Source organism: Candoia aspera, chromosome 8 (genome assembly GCF_035149785.1).
Source record: "Candoia aspera isolate rCanAsp1 chromosome 8, rCanAsp1.hap2, whole genome shotgun sequence".
Taxonomy (NCBI): Eukaryota; Metazoa; Chordata; class Lepidosauria; order Squamata; family Boidae; genus Candoia; species Candoia aspera.
Window position 1 is genome coordinate 39,537,575 of NC_086160.1, and position 20,679 is coordinate 39,558,253.

General features: G+C 37.2%; 1 protein-coding gene across 1 annotated transcript in view; it reads left to right on the forward strand.

Annotated features, from left to right (window-relative positions):
• The window catches only part of ZNF827 (zinc finger protein 827), a 158,204-nt gene that overhangs the window by 85,055 nt on the left and 52,470 nt on the right, over positions 1-20,679 (forward strand). Inside the window, exons 6-7 of the mRNA XM_063309764.1 lie at positions 16,737-16,976; positions 19,381-19,438. Coding sequence (XP_063165834.1) covers positions 16,737-16,976; positions 19,381-19,438 — 298 coding nt within the window. The remainder of the gene's footprint in view (positions 1-16,736; positions 16,977-19,380; positions 19,439-20,679) is intronic.

The window sequence follows — 20,679 nt, forward strand, 5'->3', positions numbered from 1 at the left end:
TAATGTTAAAGGACAGCAGTTAAAATGGACTCAGTAAACTTTCAATGAGAACTTTAAACTGAAAGCAATGACCCAGTTCACACAGGGTTTTTCTGTTACAGCCCTTTATTTATTCAGCCTGCAAATGCCTTCCAAACTCTGGGAATATCCAGTGCCTTCCTTGCACTAATTTGAACTGATTAATTCCTTGAAACAGTGGCTTTCTGGTCTTGGGAAATTAAATTGCTACGGTGTACTGACTTTTGTCTGACTCACCCTAGGCACTGTAGTTTCCAGTATGGATTTAGGTACATTGGATCTTGAACATTGCAACTGCCTCTCTTTATGCCTCTTTTGATCAATCCTGAGTTTGTGTAGTTACAGTCTAGGAAGAATGTCTGTCAAATACACAGATTCCACTCTTTGTTGCTGACCTGGATGCATTGAGCTGGTTCCTTTACAGTGTCACCTTAGAGCCCTTCTGCACATCTGTGTAATATCTGTGATTCCTGATTGGGAGTGTTAATAACCTGTAGCCCATCATGTTGTGCTCTCTCTTGGGCACTTGCTTCAGAGAACACTTACCTGGCATTATCTGTTACATTTACATACAAGACTTCTTTTTTTTCTAAAAAAGGGCGTGATTCTTAAGATGTTTAATTTTTAATATTTATAATAATGGCTTTATCTGGCTTCTATATGTTAATCTGATTCAGATTTATTCTATTGCATTGCATATAATTTTACTGATACTTTTTTCAACTTTTAGTAAAAATTATTTGACTGTTGTTTTTAACTGAAAAGCTGTAAATTCTCTGGCATTTATAGTATAGGAAAGTTCACTTCCAAGATTCTAGGACTTAGACTGTACAACTGAAATAAAGTTGTGGAGTCCTTGGTGCTCTCTGAGCCTTGTTTTCTTGCAGATGTTTCATTGCCAGACTAGGCAACATCTTCAGTGCAAAGAGGGAGTGGGACTTGCTCTCAGTTTATATACTGTGGCTTGCCCTGCTTGTGTTGGTAGGGGTGTTGTTCTCTCCTTGGGAGTTCTTTGATTGGGCTGTTGTTTGCTGCTTGGTTGATTGCCTGAGTTAAGAGTTCCTTGATTAGGGTGTATTGTGCTGTTTGCTGGTTCATCTGGGGTTAATCCTCATGTTGATTTTTGCATATCTGGGTGTTGATTGCTGGCAAGGGAGTGTACTGGTCTTTTGACTTTTCTATTGTCTCTTTTGAATGGTATGTAAATGTTTTTTACCTCTATGTGTATGTTGATGGCTGCTTTGTCTGAGTGCCAGGCTTCCAGGAATTCTCTGGCATTTTTGGATTTGGCTTGGTTTAAGATGCTCACAGTTTCCCAGCTGCAACTATGGTTGAGTCTGTCCATGTGTTGTGAGATTAAGAAGTTCTCATCGTGTCTTCTGACTGCTAGTTGGTGTTTGTGGATGCACTCTGCTAGTCTTCTGCCTCTCTGTGCTACATAGTGGCTGTTAGTCTTTGCATTGTATGTTGTAAATAACTCCTGTTTTTTCTTCTTGGGCTATTGGGCCTTTGGGGTTGCTTAATGTGTTTTGAAGAGTTTTAGTTGGTTTATGTGCTACGGTGATGTCATGTGGTTGTAACAGTCTGTTGGTGGTTTCTGAGATGTTTCTGATGTATGGCAGTATTATCCTTTTCATAGCTTCTGTTGGTTGTGTTGTAGTGAGTTGAGTGGTCAGACTCTTTCTGATAAAGTTGAGTGGGTATCCATTTTGCTGGAAGATGCTGTATAGGTGATCTGTTTCCTAAACCAAGCCAAATCCAAAAATGCTAGACAATTCCTGGAAGCTTGGCACTCAGACAAAGCTGCCATCAACAGACACACAGAGGTAAACAACATTTACATACCATTCAGAAGAGACAATAGAAAAGCCAAAAGACAAGAACACCTCCTCACCAGCAATCAGCATCCAGATATGCAAAGATTAATACTAGGATTAACACCAGATGAACAATCAAACAGCACAACACCCTAACCAAGAAACTATTAACTCAGTCAATCAACCAAGCAGCAAACAACAACCCAATCAAGGAACTCCCAAGAAGAGAACAACACCTCCACCAAGCTGGACAACCCATGGTATATAAACAGAGAGCAAGGCCCACTCCCTCTTCACACTGAAGATGTTGCCTAGTCTGGCAAATGAAACGTCTGCAAGAAAACAACAAGGCTCAGAGAGCACCAAGGACTCCACAGTTCAACCCTGAGCTACAAATATAAAATATTTGTATTTTATATATATATACATACATACATACATACATACATACATACATACATACATACATACATATATAATAAATGCCACCCAGAGTCCCTCCGGTGGGAGGAGATGGGCAGTGACAAATTTGATAGGTAGGTAGGTAGATAGATGCTTCGATTAAAACAAAGCTCTCCTGATTCTACTTTTCCTATTATGTGCTAATATAATTTGCCAGGCACACTGATAGCCCTGTAATAATGATGAAGATGATGATGGCTTTCCCACCGTTGTGTCAGTTAGCTGGCTTATCACTTCTACTATTTCCCTTTGATTTAAGCCCCATAAACCCTTAATCCCCACCTTCTTGCTAGAATTTTGAAACTACAGGCTTGATTACAAAATCAGATTCTGTCCTTCCTTAGGACAAAAACTGCTTCTGTCTGCATCTGCAGTAGATTTATTGCCCAGGCTATACCTACACTCATTGAGGTGTAAAGCAAACTTTGCACTTCAGTGTGCTTTGAGCCAATTTAATATGTCCTAGCATTGAGAATCACATGTCATTTGCAGGTTTGCTTTATTTCAGTTTGTCTCTGCAATACATCTCATTGCTGGTCAAAATATCTGCTTGGGTGTGTGGTTTTGGTTCATTAGCTTTTTATATTCCTAAAGTTCTCTTCATATGTTCATCTGATTACATGAGAACTCTGAGTGGAAATAAGAGTAGATGCTCTGGCTTGCTCCCTGTCATGTATCAGTCCTGCTCTTTAAGATCTCTGAACTTGCTGTATTGAACAGAAAGATGTGAGGATTCTTCTACTTGTGTTTGTTTAATTATACATAAAACTGTCCTTTGGATCAGAGATTCTGGGCCTTAATTTACAAGGCAATTTCTACTTGCTTCAGATGAATGTGCAGAGGCATTAGAGAATATAGTCAGCATATGTGACATCCCCAATTTGTATTGTGTTGTTAATGTATACACATAGTGTATGGCTTACTAGAAATACATAGCCAGTGCTGAATCAGTCAGTGCTGATCAGGGCAAGTTGGAGAGCCATTTGGCCAGGGCCTCAAGCTCATAGATGATCACAGGTTTTGATTCCTTTTTTTTTTAACTTTAAATATTCAAATTATGTCTCATTCATTTGTGTGTATGTCATTTTGATTGGCTATGGCTAGGACGATTCAGTTGTAGGAAATGATTTAGCATATGGAATCCATTTGTATTTCATGACATTCAAGAACAGCTACTTCTTCAGACTGAATCTCTCTAATCAACTTTCTTCTGGGTGTTACTCTTGTTATTGACCTGGTTATAGCAAATTGTATAATTTTAAAACTGTTTTTTCTTTTGCTTGAGAGCCTACCCCAGCCTGATTCTTCCAGTCTGAAGTCTGGTTTGATTACAGCTCCCATCATCCCCAGCCAGTATATTTGTATCTGGCAAATCAGAGTAATTAGTATTATAAATGTCCAGTTTATCCTACTGAGGGCTTCTAAAGAGTAAAACAAATAGCTTGAACTGCAAAGGGCACTCTTCCCCACTTCCAAAAGTTAGTACAGAGACAATGGGTTTAATTCTCCTTATTGACTAAGATATGAAGATAGAAGACTTATAAATTAACTTTGTGGAAGAAGGGGAAAGTTTTATTTTGTTTTGCAAAACAGTTCAGCATTAGGAAATTACAGTGTTGATCTGATTTTGTTGTTTATTCGTTTAGTCGCTTCCGACTCTTCGTGACTTCATGGACCAGCCCACGCCAGAGCTTCCTGTCGGTCGTCAACACCCCCAGCTCCCCCAGGGACGAGTCCGTCACCTCTAGAATATCATCCATCCATCTTGCCCTTGGTCGGCCCCTCTTCCTTTTGCCTTCCACTCTCCCTAGCATCAGCATCTTCTCCAGGGTGTCCTGTCTTCTCATGATGTGGCCAAAGTATTTCAGTTTTGCCTTTAATATCATTCCCTCAAGTGAGCAGTCTGGCTTTATTTCCTGGAGGATGGACTGGTTGGATCTTCTTGCAGTCCAAGGCACTCTCAGAATTTTCCTCCAACACCACAGTTCAAAAGCATCGATCTTCCTTCGCTCAGCCTTCCTTATGGTCCAGCTCTCGCAGCCATATGTTACTACAGGGAACACCATTGCTTTAACTATGCGGGCCTTTGTTGTCAGTGTGATGTCTCTGCTCTTAACTATTTTATCGAGATTTGTCATTGCTCTTCTTCCAAGGATTAAGCGTCTTCTGATTTCCTGACTCCAGTCTGCATCTGCAGTAATCTTTGCACCTAGGAATACAAAGTCTTTCACTGCTTCTACGTTTTCTCCCTCTATTTGCCAGTTATCAATCAAGCTGGTTGCCATAATCTTGGTTTTTTTGAGGTTTAGCTGCAAGCCAGCTTTTGCACTTTCTTCTTTCACCTTCATCATAAGGCTCCTCAGTTCCTCTTCACTTTCAGCCATCAAAGTGGTATCATCTGCATATCTGAGATTGTTAATGTTTCTTCCAGAGATTTTAACTCCAGCCTTGGATTCCTCAAGGCCAGCTTGTCGCATGATGTGTTCTGCATACAAGTTGAATAGGTAGGGTGAGAGTATACAGCCCTGCCGTACTCCTTTCCCAATCTTAAACCAGTCTGTTGTTCCGTGGTCTGTTCTTACTGTTGCTACTTGATCTGATTAAGAGCAGCAATTTTTAAGAGTTATTTCTATTGCATATGCTTGAATCTCAGCTTAGTATCCTGGTATAGATTTAAATTGGTACAAATTAGGTAAGTTTGAAATTTCAGTGAGATGTGCATTGGACAGCTGAATCTGGATGTAGAAAGCTCCATTCCTACAGTGAAACCCAATAAGGCCGGCCATTAGATAGAGTGAAGTACAGTAGCTGCTGCAGGCTGCAAATTGTAGAATTTTGGAACAACAGGAAGAGGTTACAGAAGACACCTGTGCATGTCGCATGGTGTGACCATAGACCCTAAGCTAGTCTCCTACCCAAAGGCCCTGGAAAAATCCTGGCTTATTGCCAATGTCAAAATAAGATTCAGGTGCCAATCTTGTTGGCTGCTATACATATCATAGTTTGAGGTGCCATCTTCATCTCAGGAAGCAAATTGTTTGGGGCTGGCTATGTCTGAAAATATATTCTGTGGCCCTTACCCATTATTGGTTTTCTGTAATATTACAGTCTATTTTTGTTCTAAAATACAGGATGATCCTGAACATTTTTAACCTCCCATTCAAAATAGCAATGTGAATGTACCCTTTTGTCTGCCTGCAGAGGAAATCAGTTCAGGAAGTTCTGGGACAAGGCAGAAATGGTTCAAAAAGGAGAATCAAAGGGGCGGGGGGAGAAGGGAAGGAAATTATAAGGTTCTATTTTTGTGCACAAGGTCATCAGAAACAGAACAATTATTTAGTAGTCAAAACCAAGATAGTATAGAGGGGGAAACTACCTGAATGAAGCAGAATCATGATGTAAACTAAACATTTACACAGTAATACTTCCTTAACACTAAAATAATTTTAGGATCATTTAAAACTGAATCACTATATTCTAGTAATCTTGAACTTAGAGTACTGTAAATATTCTGTATAGGGCTCCCTTTAAAATGGTTTGGAAACTGCAATTAGATTGGACTTATTACCTTATATATTAACTTGGACTGGGTCTTATGATCATGTAGTGCCATACTACTGTATAGCAGTTCCAAGGGCTCCGAGTTAGTTTTGTGTCCGGTCAAAGTACTAGTTTTGAGTTCAAAAGCTATTTACAATTTAGCAGAAATGTATGTATCCAAGGTTCTAGGTCCTTCTGAAGTTTTCAGAGCATCCCAATTATGAAGTGTTCTATCTAGATGGTTCTGATTGGTGCCTGTCTTCTTGTCCTTTCCATAACAGGCAGCAACCTTTTTATTTTCCTAAGCTTTTTAGATTTGATTTTTCACCTTGCTTTGTATCTTTTTTAATGAAGTCTTAAGGTCTTACTACCTTCTTAGTTTGTGTTATGTAATTGTGATTGCTTTATCAGCAACAGAACTTTTTATGAAGTCATCCTGAGAATGTCTGCTAAGAGGCAATATAGACATTTGAGAATTCTCTATTGAGAATTATCTACTCAACAGAGTTGGAAGGGTCCATACTGTCAGTTGAGTCCAACCACTTGCTCAGTGCAGGAATTCAAATTAAATCTTCAATAATATGCACAAACACATTAAGTAATCCATTACATATCTCTGCTTGAACACATTCAGTGAATTAAAGCCTACTTCCACTCTGTGTAATTAGTTGTAATATCAAACTGTTCTTACTTTTAAAAAGTTTTTCCTTAACTTATAATCAGAATCTACAGTAACCTCCTGTAACTTAAAACCATTATTATGTGTCCTGTCTTTTGGAATGATAGATAATGGTTCTTGACTTCCTTCTGTGACATCCTTTATGTTTTCGAAAAGCACATATCCCTCCCCAGTCTTTTCTTTGCAAGCTAAACATTCCAAATTCCTCCAAATTCTTCTCACAGGACTTAGTATGTAATCAGAATAGGAAAAATACTCCAGGTGAGGTCACACCAACATCAAATAAAATATAACCATTTCTCCTGATTATGAAATAGTATTTCTTTGATGCAACCTAAAATTGCATTTGCTTTTTTAGTTATATCATGCTGCTGACTCACATTTATAATTGACTACTCCAAGATTTTTTTCACAAGTACTGCTGTGAAGCTAAAGATCAGTCATCCTATACCTTTGCCCCTTGCCTTCTGTTTCCTAAATGCATAATTTTGCATTTGTCTTATATGCAGAATTTGTGTAAATGCATAATTTGAATTTCATTCTATTATTTTCAGTTTATTTCTTTAATTTATGAAGATTATTTTGAATGTTATTTCTGTCTTCTAAGGTATTAGCAATCCCGTTTTGTGTCATCTACAAATTTGATAAGCATTGTCTTCCCCTCCTCATTCATGTCACATCATTAACAAAGGTGTTGAAAAGTACAGGCCCCAAGGCTAAATGTTATGGCATCCCTCTTGATACCTCATTCCAGTTGGAAAAGAAACCCATCAATGAGCACTCCTTGAATATGATTTTTAAGCCACCATATATCCACTTAAATGTCATGCCATTCAGCTCACACTAAATAAACTTGCTAGTTATAACATCATGGGATATTTTATTAAATGCTTTACACAAATCAAGATATAGTATACCTAGAATATTCCCACTGTCTGACGGAATTACTTGAGCAAGAAACATGGTCAGAATTGTTATTGACAATTACATGCTTTCTTCTAATAATTGCTGCATTATTTTTAGGTTCCTACAAATTATGTTCTCAAATTTCCCATAGTCTTGATGTTGCACTACATAGCCCATCCACTTTCTATTGTCACCCCATCCTCTGAAAACCGTGCACATCTCAAAAATATTGTGGCACACAGCCATCAAAAGTTTGCTTGCTGCTGCTGTATGGCTTTGGTGATAGCACAGTGTATGAGTGCTTTCCTTATACTCTCAGCCTTTGCATCATAAATTAGAATCTGAAGACAGGCAACAGATATGCATCTACTTAATGTTGCCTCTACATGCAATATTCTATTTTAAGACTTCCTGAGCCAATACAGTCCAGATTTGTTGGGATTACCAACTGTTTTGGATTTTTAATCCTACTACATCTGGAAAATACCCTATTGGGGAAAGCTCTTTTATACTAATCAGAGTTGCTAATTATCAAATTAATAAGTAGGTTCAAATGGGGAATTTGAAAATTAAAAATGGAATAGATTGAATTTTAGGTGCTATGAAAATGGTGCAGGAATGCTTAATTAAAATAGTTTTATTTGCTCACAAACACTCAGGAGTGAATTCCCTCATCTCCTTCACTTTGAGGTAGCAGTTACCTGCATTCCACGTGGTAAGGCTGCTGCCACAGCTGAGGGAAATAAGGCTTGGCCATTGCAGTCAGTTTTCTAGGACATGTCACCACCATATCCACAAACAACGTAATATTACCTGTTTTCTGTTTCCCTTTCCTCCTACAAGATGCAACCTGCTAAGGTAACAAGCTTTTTGCATTTCTTGATTAATTCACAATATAAGGGAATCAGCATCAAAATTCATAGTATAAGGGAATCAGCATCAACAGAACGTCATTGACCTACCTGATAATGAAAAGGAATTGTTTTTTAGTTTGTGAAAAATTATTGTAGAATTTTGGAGGCTCTTGCTCTCCATTCCTATGTTTCTTTTTATGTATGTGTATATGGACACATACGTAATTAGTAGTCACTGAGAGACCAAAGAATGAAAGCCATTTCTTTTCTAGCTGAAACTGGCCATAGATAAATTGTGAGGCTTCACTCCCCTGATACTTAACCCCCTGTTCAGTACTTGTTTGGTTTGGCAGAAGATATGACTTGGCTGGATTAGATGCAGACAAGAATAAAGCCTTAAATACAACAATTGATTGCTTTCTGGAGAAAATAGATTTCAGGGCTTTTATATCTATGCTTAAGAGATCTTTCTCACACCTTTCTGGGTTAAGAAATACTTCACAGTTTGCTTGGTGAACTTGGGAGGGTGAAATACAGATATACAGTACAGCATTCCTCTCTGGCTTGGAACCATTGGATCCCAATTAGTCAGCTTCAACCCTTACACAAAATAAAAAGGGAATTAGGTCTGATTTGAACATGTTAAGGTGACAAAATGAGAGCACGTTTCATTCTTGGTATTTCCATATACCAAATACGTAAGCTACTCCATTGCTTTAAAATTCCAGCATTTCACTCTCATTTGTGAAATACCAGGCTTGTAATACATAGAACAGTTTCAAGGTATAAAAATCTCAATTGGCCACAAGAAAAGGAACACCCAGTTATTGCAGGTTTTCTTCTGCCCTGGTCATGTCCATGTGTGCCTGCCAGAAGTGTTAGCTGAGCCAAGGATTAAGCTGTGCATGCAGCAGAAACAGAAATAGAAAGAATGTTTTGAAAGAAAAGCTGAGCAGCAAAGGTCATCTTGACTCTTGCACCTAAATTTGGACTCCAGTGCCGGAACTCCAGAGGTCAGACATCTGAAGAACACATTTGTTCTTTCTGTTATCTGAGATTTTCATAGATAGAGATACTCAGTGCATACCTCCAAGGAGCCCAGTTCATTCTTAATGAAGAACATTTAGATGGTTTACCCTTCACTCTCAATGCTGCTGAGAAGGAGAATCTCACCATATGGGTTTGAAAAAGTGATAGGGAAAAAAACCCAGTTTACAGTACCTTTAACATGAACACCAAAATAAAATGTTGCTTACTTTTGAATTAAAGGAAATAGCTCAATAATACAGGCATTTATTGTTATTTATGCAATATTTTAGGGTCAGTGGTTGTCATAACAGGTTGCTTTTAAAAATATAAATATTTTTTTTCCTTTTTACCTCACATATATACCCAATCCTACAACGTAGAAATCAGAAGATACATTTTAATTAACATGACTTTAATCCTCTATACACCTGAAAATCCTGTTGGATTAGTTCCTGAGCCAAAACCTTTAGTATGAAACTAATATCATTTGTAGTTAGTCTAATTGAAAAATCCTTAGCATTCTCTTTTATGAACTTAATAACTTTTGTATATGGAAATATACGTTTTTTTACTTTAAAATTATATTTCAATTAACTATATCTCAACTAAAACTAGACGATCAACAGATAGAAGGAACTGTGGAGTCCCTGGTGCTCTCTGAAGCTTGGTTGTTTGCTTGCAGATGTTTCAGTACCCAAATAGGTAACATTATCAGTGCTAGAAGAAACGAAATGAGAAGTTCTTTTAAGAACATAGAAATGTTCTTATTTCCTAGCTTAAACTAGGAATACTTCAGAATACTCATGAAAAAGATCTGACAGAAACAAATTATGTTAACCAAGATGGAAACACTATACTGAAACCCCTTAGAAATGGAGTTATAGAATAACATACTGTATATTAAGAACTGACTTTGTTAGAAAATAAGGTATGATAGGCAGTAGGGAGGCATACACATTTTCATAAGCTCTGTGGTGGAGACCCTAGCCTCCAGATACTAAAAGTAGATCGCCTGAAGATGGTTCATTTGTCTGCAAAGAGCCTTTTGGGAAGGGGGGTAGCCCATGGGTAGAAAGGAGCCCAGGAGATTTCATATGATCACATGGATCATTTTTTTAATTTAAGGCAGCAAAATTAATAAATTAAAATATAATGCCAAAAATTACACTAAACAAAGCGAATATTTGTAGCTCAGGGTTGAACTGTGGAGTCCTTGGTGCTCTCTGAGCCTTGTTGTTTTCTTGCAGATGTTTCATTGCCAAACTAGGCAACATCTTCAGTGCAAAGAGGGAGTGGGACTTGCTCTCAGTTTATATACCGTGGCTTGCCCTGCTTGTGTTGGTAGGGGTGTTGTTCTCTCCTTGGGAGTTCTTTGATTGGGCTGTTGTTTGCTGCTTGGTTGATTGCCTGAGTTAAGAGTTCCTTGATTAGGGTGTATTGTGCTGTTTGCTGGTTCATCTGGGGTTAATCCTCATGTTGATTTTTGCATATCTGGGTGTTGATTGCTGGCAAGGGAGTGTACTGGTCTTTTGGCTTTTCTATTGTCTCTTTTGAATGGTATGTAAATGTTTTTTACCTCTATGTGTCTGTTGATAGCTGCTCTGTCTGAGTGCCAGGCTTCCAGGAATTCTCTGGCGTTTTTGGATTTGGCTTGGTTTAGGATGCTCAGTTTCCCAGCTGAAACTATGGTTGAGTCTGTCCATGTGTTGTGAGATTAAGGAGTTTTCATCGTGTCTTCTGACTGCTAGTTGGTGTTTGTGGATGCACTCTGCTAGTCTTCTGCCTGTCTGTGCTACATAGTGGCTGTTACAGTCTTTGCATTGTATGTTGTAAATAACTCCTGTTTTTTCTTCTTGGGCTATTGGATTGGCTTTTGGGTTGCTTAATGTGTTTTGAAGAGTTTTAGTTGGTTTATGTGCTAGGGTGATGCCATGTGGTTGTAACAATCTGTTGGTGGTTTCTGAGATGTTTCTGATGTATGGCAGAGCTATCCTTTTCATAGTTTCCATTGGTTGGGTTGTAGTGGGTTGGGTGGTGAGGCACTTTTTGATAAAGTTGAGCGGGTATCCATTTTGTTGGAAGATGCTGTACAGATGATCTTTTCCCTTTTTCTGATGTTCTGGGTTGCTGCAGTATGTAAGTGCTCGTCTGAATAATGTTCTTACACAGCTTCTCTTGTGGGAGGTTGGATTGTTACTTTGGTAATGGAGCACTTGGTTGGTGTGGGTAGCTTTCGTGTAGACCTGTGTTTCTAACTTACCATCATTTCCTCTATTGATGAGGAAAAAGATCATCTTCAAAACATATTAAGCAACCCAAAAGACCCAGTAGCCTAAGAAGAAAAAACAGGAGTTATTTACAACATACAATGCAAAGACTGTAACAGCCACTATGTAGGACAGACAGGCAGAAGACTAGCAGAGTGCATCCACAAACACCAACTAGCAGTCAGAAGACACGATGAGAACTCCTTAATCTCACAACACATGGACAGACTCAACCATAGTTTCAGCTGGGAAACTGAGCATCCTAAACCAAGCCAAATCCAAAAACGCCAGAGAATTCCTGGAAGCCTGGCACTCAGACAGAGCAGCCATCAACAGACACATAGAGGTAAAAAACATTTACATACCATTCAAAAGAGACAATAGAAAAGCCAAAAGACCAGTACACTCCCTTGCCAGCAATCAACACCCAGATATGCAAAAATCAACATGAGGATTAACCCCAGATGAACCAGCAAACAGCACAATACACCCTAATCAAGGAACTCTTAACTCAGGCAATCAACCAAGCAGCAAACAACAGCCCAATCAAAGAACTCCCAAGGAGAGAACAACACCCCTACCAACACAAGCAGGGCAAGCCACGGCATATAAACTGAGAGCAAGTCCCACTCCCTCTTTGCACTGAAGATGTTGCCTAGTCTGGCAATGAAACATCTGCAAGAAAACAAGGCTCAGAGAGCACCAAGGACTCCACAATTACACTAAAAGCCCAATGTTGGGGACTCCTAGTCATCAGATTTCAGGCACAGTGAACAAGATATGAATTTGGATTGCTTCACCAAGCAATGGACTTGCCAAATGGCAATACATATTGTATACATTATGTAAATTGGGATTTAACTAATGCTTGGCTTTAATGGACATTCTTCTTGGTCCTTAAAATCAAGGCTGTTTTGGTACTTCAATACAGTATTTATTGTACTTCAGTGTTTTTCCAGAACACTAGATTAACTTCTGTGAAGAAAAAAATGGAGAAAAAAATTTACATTGACATAGGAGAAAGTGTGGGTGTGTTCAAATGCAGCTTCTAACTCTGAGCCTTTAAAGGATCCTATGTGTATGCCACCTAATTAAGTTGATTAGTCCTATCTGTACAAAGCAAAACTATTTTCTTTCAGTATGCCTAGATTGCATCTCTGCTATGCTTTCTGTTGCAGTCAATCACTTGCACACTCCCTTCTGTCATTTCCTTTTCTCTCTACTCTATGCTTCCTCTGGAGAAGTGAAGACGTGAAGACATTGATCTCTTAAGTCACTAGTGATAAAAAAAGTGTCCATTTCTCCAGCTTGAAACCACTGAGATTAATTTGCTGCCTCACAGCCTATCACCTGTTCTCAAGCAAGAGAAGGAGAGTGAACTGATCTGTTAGCATTTGACCTCTTCCAGTCAGCCTTGAAACCAGGTCACAACATTGTAAGGCATCAGCAACATGGATGGACAACTTCATGGCCCACTGCAAAAGTGAAACAAATGAAGGTGCTATTTCATCTGTCATCTCCTTTTGACATAATAAAGTACATGGGACTCTCCAAGCTGAAATAATGATTCTCTTCCCACCATTTCCAAAAATGTTATGATAGCAAGTTCCCCTTATCTAAACTGTGCTGCTAACATTTATACTTTCTAAAGGTAAATGCCCAGTGTTGCTATTGTTCTGCAACTTCAACAATTCCCAGGTGGGGGTGAGTGGGTGGGAGTCATGTCAAGTATCCTGCCAACAATTTGTATCTGAGATAGCATGGGTTACTGTATTTTATGTTGCACCTAAGTAAGCTGGTACCAAAGGCATAAGGAACAAGTGACTTAAAATGGAAACAGAACATCAAAGAAATGGCTAAAAATTTAATTGGAGGCCAGAAATTTTTGAGTAACTGCATGTTGTTTTCTCATATCTATGTCAATTTCAATATCCTGCATGTTTAAAACCTTACTACCATTCATAAATATTTATTAAGAATCCATTTGAACAATATTAACCATCTCTTTTGACCTTAGCATTAGACCCAATTTATACATGCATGTCTCTAGTTTATGATCTGTAAATGTCAAGTGCATGTGTGAATCAGCATCAGATTACTTACAGCAGAGATAATTTCCATGTCTGTGATGTTTACTGAACAGTTATTTTCATTGATTGTTCATTTGGTTGAGAGTTAACAAATGATGAACATGCCATGATAAATTGGCTTATAATTTGCAGATATGAGTGATGATCAAATGACACTGAATTTCAGTACATTTCCACTTTTAGTGTTGTAACTAACTATTAGAGTTTAAATGTATTTATTAAGCTAATATTCAATATTTCAAATAAATATCTTCGGGTGAGGAATATATGATGAACACTCAACTAAAAAAAACCTGTAAATAATGTATTATCTGTGTGTGTGTGTGTGCGTGTGTGTATGTTTGTATGTATGTGGTGGGTGCGTGGGTGGGTGGGTGGGTGGGTGAAGAAAAAGCATATTGTCAGTGGAGGACCTAATACTTTTACTGGAGGCACACTGTGCCTTAGGAATCAGGATGCTGTTTCATGGAGTTATTTTCTCCCATCTTTCCCTGTATGAAGAAATATACTCCTTTCTCTGTGTTGGTAAAAGTGGAGAGAGAGATCTTACAAAGATCTTTGTTCAAGGGAAGGCAGGGAATGATTACTCCCGCCTCCCCCTGCACAGAGAAAGACATTATATGCAAAAAGAGGCAGGAACTGATTGCCCCCTCCCCATTTCTTCAGTCATGGAGCGCTTACCTCTGTAAGGGGAAGTGGGGGAAATGATACTTGCTCGTATGTAGTCTCCAGGGGCCACAGGGCCAAAAACATCATAATGCCACAGAAATATATAGACCCATGTTTTTTACTTCTAGTGGGTATTTGGTAGTATTTTAGAGTATTAATGGCTGAAATGGGCATCATTAGCCTCTTCAGGTCAGCCCTTAAACACTCTCTCCAAACCTGGCAATAACAAAAAGCTGCAAAGCTTATTTGTACCCATTCTAGGAATGCTCTGGGCATCACAGAAGTGCCTTGTGCAATATGCTATACATGCCTGATCTTTGTTTAAAAAGATGTCCTCCACTATACTGAAGAGGAAGGGACAAATCACTCTTTTCCTTATTCTGCATGCAGAAAAGACTGGGGGGGACAAGACCTGACCAGGAGTGGTGGCGCTGGTCCTGGTGCTGGTGGCATTATTTCATCTCCACAGCCATTGTTTATGTCTTACAATTTACCAAAAATGGGCAAGAAATTTGGACCAAATTGTTTTCCATCCATATTCTATAAGATGTATTTTTCCTCAAGTTTGCTACTTTGGGTGCGATACTGTTTTTTCTTAGTTCTGTGCATAATTAAATATGTTATAAGTAATGAAGTTCCACTGAAAGTCAGGATGGAATCCTATGCAGAAATACCTATAAGTAATCCTCATCAGAATATTGTTGAACTTCATTTTCTAGTTCACAGATCCACATTAGATTTTTCTTTTGAGCAATAAAGCACTGAGCCATCTATGAAGCTGTTTGCCCTTCAGAACCAGCCTTACAGCTAAAATTAATAAAATTCCTAGGCATATATACAAAGACTCAAATAAGTCATTATCAGCAATAGATCCAAAGTTCTAGGAAGACTCAGTACAGCTAATCATGTGGGTGATGAAGATCCTGCGCCACTTCTCCCCTTTCAATGATATCCTGTTTGTGTAATGCCTAAAGCAATTGAGATTTTTTCAGTCTAGATGCTGCTCCAAGTAGTCATTAAAACCATAACTAATAATACCTTTGCATCACTTACTACTTGTGAGACTAGCACTCTTTCCTTAAAGGACCTACCAATACAAAGCTGTGAATGACAGTGAACTAGTTGTCAGGAATAAATGGCCTCCAAAGAAGTTTCTTGTTTGGAAGTCTACAGAAGTTCTGTGACTGCTTCTTTTTTCTCTTTTCATGCATTCTACATACTGTTTTGTTTAATCTGATTGCCTGATCTCTTTCATTATTGTTTTTAATTGACCACATCCAGGAGCATCTTGAACAAAGTAATACTTCCTTCTTAAAAGCAATTTTTAAGACCACTTGCCTTAGTGTGTTTGTGTGTGTGTGTGTGTGTGTGTGTGATAGGGAGGAAGATCTTAAGTGGTGTGGTGAAGTTTCCTTGAAGTACAGCCTTTGAGATCTCTTTGAATGGAAAGAGAGCTAATACTTCAAAAGAAAGTGGCCATTTAATCTGTACTCATAACCAAAGCATTTTTTCTGCAGGAGACAACAGCTTAAGAACTGCAGTAGAAGTGGGAAAACTGTTCTTTTATTTGGGGTGGGGGGGTGAGGGGTGTTACTTTTATAGAATGAAGAAAAGCTTTTTCTTGAATCAAAATCTTTAAAATGTTAATGGTAGTATAGTAGAAATGGGTGGAGTATAACCTGATGGGAGCCAAAAATAAATTTTCAGTATAACTATCATTTTTTTAGAAATCTTACTTCTATTTATTAAACCAATATATGAAACTCAAGAGAGAAAATGTTCAAAAAAGGTTACATTTCCATACAACTACCATGTTACAAACAAGACAGTTCTCACTAATAAGTAAGGCATCTTATTATAAAGAGAGAGAAAGTGATAGAAAAGAGAAAATAAAAGAGATTCTCAGTTGTTGAAGCAAATTGAACTTGCATACTGCAATGAGAATCAGCAAGTTTGATGAATAACTTTTCATTGGGATCTAGTCTGTACTTTTTAGATAATTTATTTCCTAATGAATGTTCTATCTATTTTTGGCCTTTTTAATTAAGTAGTCAACATACACAGTAGTTTTCTCATTCAGAATATCTGAGAGTATTCCCGTTTTGAAAAACTTCCTGTGATATTTTCCCAAAAATTCATGGCTTTTTTAGGGTAACTATTTATGGTTTGGACCTTTCTAAAATATAGTCTCCACTTTTTTTAGAAAACAATATTGGGGTGCAGTAGCTTCATAATTTTAGTTGTTTTTCTCTTCATACAATTTGCTAAAAAGTGTATTTTTTAACTTATTTCCTGGTTAATTCTTGCAGAATAATATGTAACTAATATATGCTATCCTTAAACTTTACATTATTGGTTGATTTTCTGCATTATTTTCATTTTATTTTTAAATTATATATCTGCAGCGGAAAGTCACAAGGAATCCCAGATAATGAAGGTTAAAGAAGAGCCAATGGAAGTTGAGATTCATGACTCCCAAGCCTCTGTTTCACCCGGCCAAAATGTCAGCTACAGCACTTTACTCAGGCAAGAGATAACCGAACAGGTACAAAAGATCCCTGAAAGCCGTGTAGTCCCGGAGAGAAACCTCTTTAGCCAAGATATATCTGTGAAAATGGCTTCAGAATTACTTTTTCAATTGTCAGGTAAGTATTATATTTAGAGATTGACAGTATACTTTTCCAGATTTGTCATATTCTGAATTTGCTATGTGTTTTTTTGTAAGAAACTTTATTAAATTTCAGAATATAAGTAAAACAATGCAAAAATAGAAAGAACTGGAAGGAAGGAAAGGAAGGAAGGAAGGAAGGAAGGACAAGAAAACAGACGTAAAAGTGCAGAAACAAAAAGATAGAAAAAAGAGTGACTTCCGACTATCTTCAGTACAGATGCAAGCATAAAAATACATTAACCTCTTACTCTAATTTATCTATAAAACACATTATTTCTATATTCTGATACAATCCTAATCGTCAAATCCCCAAATCAAAACTTCAGTTTCAAGCAAAAAGTCCAAAAGTGGTTTCCAAGTAGAAACAAAGTTAGACAAATTATTTTCTTTAATTAGTGCAGTCAGTTTTGCCATCTCTGCCATCTCTATTAATTTCACCATCCATTCTTCCACTGTAGGGATATGTAAGTCCTTCCACCTTTGTGCATATAAAAGTCTTGCTGCTGTTATCATGTATAGGAACAGAATCCCAAATTTTCTTTCAAACTGTTTATCCATCAAACCTAACAGAAAAACTTCTGGTTTCAACTGTTACGTTGGAACTATGTGGTAGATATGGATTTTGGGGGAAATTTTAGTCAAGGAATTAAGTCGATATTTACACCTCAACAAGTACACATTATTGTTAATGGTGATTTAACCAAACCTTATGAGATACAGAAGGGGACAAGACAAGACAAGGATGTCCCCTGAATTTGCTATTTGTTGATTATCATAAACATCTGTCATGAGTAAGGATGGCGAGCAGCATTTCTTGGTTTTCTGAAGACATTTCCAAATGTCTCTCCTTAATTTCTTGTTCCTCCCTCTTTCGATGGGAGTAGGAGTTTGTTAGGATTGATGTCCTAACTGCCAGGAACCACGCTGAGACAAGGAACTGGTCTCTAATGTTTTATTGCTTGTACATAACAGGAATCCTAACAAACTGAAGAAGCGTGGGAAAAACCCAGCCATATAAACCCCAAAGGTTAAGGCGGTCCCGATCTGTGTCTCTTTGAATGGCTACCTCAGTGCTACGCATGCGCTTAACAGTCTGGATGGGAGCCCCCTGCTCGCCATCCTTACTCATGACAGCATCTGTACTAAGACCTAATGCTGCGGTATTATACATATTTGAAAATAGTCACAATATACTCAGCGTATCTTATTTTGGACCCGGCATGGTATGTATAGAATTGCACTGGAAGTCCTATTAAACACCATAGAATATTTCTGAATAAACATGTTTATGATTATGGTTACAGTTTAAAGCTTAGAAAAGTAGCCTTGTTTCACCATTTGATTCCTATGAAAAATCAGCCAAGACTGGCTGGATGCTACCACCTGACTGGTCGACCTTGTTAGCAGTATAGCAGAGGCTACTGTTGCATAGTAAAAATTAACTTCTGTATTTTTTCCACAACTTTACTAAAAGAGAAAATAGGGGACAACTCATACCTAACTATTTCCTAAGAAAGTATTTAAATAATTATCTAGAAACAGAAAAAAACCACGCACAGGTTCTGCTTCCTTTTCTACTTTTGCTGTGTTGTGTGAAGTGCAACTTAGAGGTGTACCTAAGCTTTAGATTACCTCTAGAGTTGTTTCTTTCTATGGCTCTATACCAGTGATGGCGAACCTTTTGGGCTTGGCGTGTCAAAAATTTGGAAAGTGCCTGACTTGACTTTGCTGGTGTGTCACCTCCCCTCAAACAAAAGAGAAAAAATTATTCACATATTCATTTATTTTTTAAAAAAACACAATCCAATCATGTGTGGTGCTATTATATAAAGAAACATCTTTGGTACTCAGACAGGGAGAATAGTTGTTGTTGGTTGTTGGTGAATGCTGGCGTGTCACCCAAAACGTTGTGGCATGTTACCTTTGACATGCAGTGATAGGTTCGTCATCACTGCTCTATACAATATATGGTTACAGTCTCAGGATTGATCACTGCTCTATACAATATATTGTACAGTCTCAGGATTGATCAATATATGGTTACAGTCTCAGGATTGATCTGAACAAGATACCTTCTCACCAAGGTATCTTGTTCCTCTTTTGTTCGCTTTACCCTGTTCTTCTAGCATACCAAAGAGAGCGCACAGAAACTGCCATTTAGACCCCAGTTACCCTGAAAATAGAAATGTGGAACTCCTCAATAAGCCACATGATAAATATGTTTGTCATTTCAATGAGAAGCTGGATAGAACATTTGGATAGGTTAATAAATCCATATAAATATCATTTTCCCTATTAAAAATGGCCAAAGCTAATACTTTCATGAGCAAAATTCATTTATTTTATCTTGCTTAAAATAATAATTTATTTTTCCACAGAAAAAGTGAGCAAAGAGCACAATCACTCTAAAGATAACACCATCACAACTACAACTGGGTAAGTACTACCCATAGTAGAGCAAAGTAGGGTTTAATAAAGTTCAATGTAACATCAGTTTTATAGATACCTTGTATTAGTGTCCAGCAAATATTACATTATTTCATATGTTATATGATAGTATGTATCTTATGAAAACTGATGTATGGATAGAGATATAACATTTCCAGAAATGTTAAAGCAATTGAGAGGGGGAAAATATTCTTGTTTTTTTCCCTGGAAAAACTGGAACTTTGAGAAATAACTGAAATATTTATATTTCAGGCATAAAATGATGTTGTTTTATAATATATATATATAATTTCCTTATAAAAATATACTTGATGTATAAAAATTGCAAATATAGCTTATCTAGACATAATTACAAATGTATTGATTTGATTTATTTTTACATGTTTTAATATTTGATACAAATAGCGCTACAGACCTTAAGGAAAGTAAAATCTTTTCATTTTTGCCTGTTGAGGAGAAGCGGTTAAGCAAAAAATTAATGTTGAAAGAGAAGAAATTGTCAACATCAAAATAAATCAAAGAAAATTATGCATTATGCCTTGTATTGAAGTCTCTGTGTGTGTGTGTTTTGTAAAGTCCTTTTCAGGGGAAAAAACTTGATAAAAAAGAAAGGAAGGGAGGGAGGGAGAAGCGGGGGGAGGGAGGGAGGGATCAAGGCCCATTAACTACTGTTTAACCAATCACATTTTCTGAATCTGATAATATATTTTATATATAAACATGTAAAAATAAATCAAATCAATACATTTATAATTTATATAATTATCTGGATAAGCTATATTTTCAATTTTTATACATCAAGTATATTTTTATAAGGAAATCAAATTATATATAATATATTTAATACTCATTATCAGTCACTCTTTCCTGTGATCCTTTATTTATATCATTTTATCTTTTTTATTTGTATTTTTAAATGTAGATTGGTTTCTTTCTCATCTTAACTTTTTTGTTAAGATTTAAATAAAAATATTAGGAAATAATTTTTTTTCATTTTTTTCAACCTTTAAAAAAACAAAACAAAAGGTTTTAGGTTTTCAGTTTCCCCCTTTTTTTAACCAAGCTTTCACATCTCTATGTATGGTCCACATTTAAATCCTTTTGATTTCCCACTGAAACTATAGGAATTTACTAGATCTGGATTATATCCTGTTTGCATTATTGTTATTGACTAATACTGTGTATCTTAGTTTGAGATGTGATTAAAAATGCAAGTCAATTATTACATG